The sequence below is a fragment of the Myotis davidii genome, unplaced genomic scaffold (assembly GCF_000327345.1).
Source record: "Myotis davidii unplaced genomic scaffold, ASM32734v1 scaffold328, whole genome shotgun sequence".
Taxonomy (NCBI): Eukaryota; Metazoa; Chordata; class Mammalia; order Chiroptera; family Vespertilionidae; genus Myotis; species Myotis davidii.
The window spans coordinates 617712-621052 of NW_006300373.1; the positions used below are offsets into that span (position 1 = coordinate 617712).

At 61.3% G+C, this 3341-nt stretch overlaps 1 protein-coding gene across 1 annotated transcript in view; it reads left to right on the plus strand.

Annotated features, from left to right (window-relative positions):
- The first annotated feature begins 9 nt into the window (after positions 1-9).
- NOD2 (nucleotide binding oligomerization domain containing 2) overlaps positions 10-3341 on the plus strand; it is a 22320-nt gene continuing 18988 nt past the window's right edge. Inside the window, exons 1-2 of the mRNA XM_015572641.1 lie at positions 10-106; positions 3027-3331. Coding sequence (XP_015428127.1) covers positions 100-106; positions 3027-3331 — 312 coding nt within the window. The 5' untranslated portion in view covers positions 10-99. The remainder of the gene's footprint in view (positions 107-3026; positions 3332-3341) is intronic.

The following is a 3341-nucleotide window of genomic DNA, read 5'->3' on the forward strand; positions in this document are numbered from 1 at the left end:
TCGCCCGCAGGACTCAGACACCGGCTCCTGAGCCCTTCTGGCCGCCGCGGGGCTGAGGAAGGGCTGCCTCGATTTCCCTGGGGGGGTCCCGGGATCTGAATGGAAGGTAGGTAGCTGGAAAGGGGGCATCTGGAGGTTGGGGAGCCCCCTGGCAGGCTGTGACTCCATGAGAAGAGGGGGCTTGGGGACACGGGTGGAACTTCTGGGCCCTGAGAGCCTTTGAGATCCAGAGAGAGGCGGTGATCTGGGGGCGGGGTCTGTGTGTGTGTGTGGGCTGCGGGGAGCCCCTGAGATGCGAAGTCCTGAAGCTCCGGCGCCCTGGGCATGAGGAGGCCAGGCTTCAGGTCCCAGCGGGGGCTCCTTGCAGTTTTCCCGTCTGTTCCACGCCTGCCTGTGAGTGGTGAGTGCCCAGACGATCCTCGCTGCTGCTGGCGTTTAAAGCAGCGAGAGCAGTGGAGGCCCCTTAGGGAGAGAGTGATGGGGGTGGGGGGGTGGGGAGGAGGGGAAGAGGTCCCACCAGGGAGCTCGGGGGCTCCCCGCATAGGACCCGGCCAAGGAGGCAGAAAGAGCGTCCAGGGAGGAAATTCAGAGCGTTGGGGCGCTGTGGAGGCCATGAGGCATGGGCTTCCAGGGGGAGGGGGGAAGCCATGAGGACACATACCTTTGGCCGATTGAGCGGGATGAGTGAGGGCTGAGGACCAAGCAACGCGGGGCTCACTCTGAGATCAGGGGTGGCCAGGACAAAAGCATTTTGGGGGGTAGGGGAGACCCGATTGAAAGGGCTGGAGTGGTCAGTCAGGACAGCAGACAAGGGGTCCTGCTGTGAAAGGGCCCGAGAGATAGGACTGGACCCAAAAGAGAGAAGGGGGTGAAGGGGACCAGGCGGGGAGGTGGCTGCAGGAGGGAGGGAGGCGGGGCCCCAGCTGAGGTCCAGGACAGCCGCCCTCTCCTGTTCCTGAGGGCCCAGCGGCTGGGATTTCATCACTGAAGCAGATCAGCTGCCCGAGGCCCCGGGGACCCAGGCTGGCTCTGGTCTCAGGAAGGAGGGAGACGCAGGGCCTGGGCCTGGGTTTGGGGACTAGGGAGGGCCTGCCCCTTTTCTCTGGATGGATGGGCCTCACCTTCCTCGAGGAAAAACTATGACAACTCCAAAGGGGTAGGAACTGAATCGGAGAAGAAAAGGCAATGGTGACGCACAGCTGTATTTAGCCTGAAGAGGGGAAGCCTGAGCAGGTGATAAAAAGGCAGGAGGCAGGATTTTAGGGACAGTTTTTATCAAATAGGTGATGAGTGGAGATCTGGTGTGTGTGTGTGTGTGTGTTTTATTATTGTCTCCCAAATGACAGTGGAGCAGGAGAAGCTTAAGCTAGACATAACAAGGAACTTTCTGAGCTGCTCAGTGAGGACAGTAACAAGGCCAGGTCCTCCCTCCTGGATGTTTGAGACGAAACAGCAGTGCCTGCTTGCAGACGGGGCACTGGACAAATTGGTCCTTGGGGAATCTCCCTGCTCGGATGTTTCTGGAACAGGGCCTGGGCGGAGATGGGACTTCCCAGCGGCTGGTAGGAGGGCAGAGTGACAAATGCGATGGCCTTGCCCGCCCACCCCCCCTCGTATGCACAGGGCCCTGGCATCGCTAGTTGGGCGCGTGTGGCTCGGGCATCCATCAGCTGCCCCAGACTCTGTGTTCAGGAAGGGCCCTGCCTGTCTGTCCCCTGGCGGGTGAGCACGCCCGTGGGTGTGTCTCGGGTGCCCTGGGGTTTGTTGGTGCGGGTCACGTGGCTGCACAAGGCTTTCTGCCAGGACTGCCCAGCACCACCTCGTTCTGGCCAACTGGCTGGCCGACACTGGCTTCCGGCCCATCCGTTTGGGGTTTCCCCCGGCCGCTCGAGACCTGCCGGTCCTGTGTCACCTGGCTGGGCTGTTCCTGCTCGCGGCCGGCCTGAGCTGCTGGGCCCTGCCTCTGCCCACACCTGTTCAGCTTTTTTAAAATATTTTTCCATTGACTTTTTTAGAGAGTGAAAGGGATGGGGTCAGAGGGAGAGAAAGAGAGACAGCAATGTGAGAGACACATGGATCAGTTGCCTCTCTCATGTGCCTGCGTCTCCTCACCCCGCGGGCACAGGCTTCTGGTTGGAGGCTGCTCCGTCCCCTCACCGTGGCGGGCGTGTGCCGGCGGGCACAGACGGTCCCAGGTTTGCCTCTCCCTGTGTGGGATTTTGATTCATGACCATCTTGCTCTGAGCCCAGAGCAAGCCGTGGACAGAGAGGTGACGGGCACACAATGCTCGGTGCTGAGGGCGGCGAGGCCCCGGGGCAGGTGGGGAGGGATCAGTGCACCCATGAGCTTTGACACCACTTAGTCTGCACCGTGACTTTTGCTTCGCTGAGTTTTGGCTCTTTACAGCAGTGTTCTGGCTCTGCCTCTTGGGGGAGCAGAGGGTTCTCTGCACAGGTGTGGGGTGGTCGGGGGGACCCCAACTCTAAGGGAATTAAAGGCATGCTTCTGGAACTCTTGGGCAGGCCACCCAGCCTCTCTGTGCCTTAGTTTTGCCATCTGTCAAATGGGGCTGACCACAGCATCGACTTCAGAGCGGACGGAAGGGGTAAATGAATTCCCGCAGGAAACTACCTACAATGGTTCCTGGTGCATAGTAGGTGCTTAATGAACGTCAACCGTTATTGAAGGGGGAGCTGCTGTGGCCAGAACCCAGCCGGCATGGAGGAGCCCTCTGTCGCCGCCTCAGAGAGAATTAATTTCTGGATCCCTTGGGGGCCATTGCTCTTCCTATTGGCTCAGATGAAGCATGGATAGGGGAGCTTGACTGAACTCCCACCCACTTCAAATCCTCTGCGGGTCCTTTCTTGCCTTCGCTGGGCCTCAGTTTGTGCATCTGTGCAATGGGGAACCGGATTGGGGAATGTCTGAGGGCAGAACCATGGCAGGCTTGGCCTCGGGTGGGCTGGCCGGCCCCTCCCCTGCCCCTGCCCCGCACGCCTGCCTGCTGACCGCCTCTCCTCCACAGGCCATGACATGTGCACGCAGGAAGCTTTCCAAGCCCAGAGGAGCCGGCTGGTGGGGCTGCTGGGCTCGGGGTCCCTGGAGGCCTTCGAGAGCGTCCTGGACTGGCTGCTCTCCTGGGACGTGCTGTCCTGGGAGGAATATGAAGGCCTGCACGTCCTGGGCCAGCCCCTCTCCCACTTGGCCAGGTGCCTCCTGGACACTGTGTGGAATAAGGGTGCTTGGGGCTGCGAGCAGCTCCTGGCGGCGGTGCAGGAGGCGCAGGCCGATGGCCGGTCCCCCGCGCTGCAAGGCCACTGGGACCCCCACTCCTCCCACC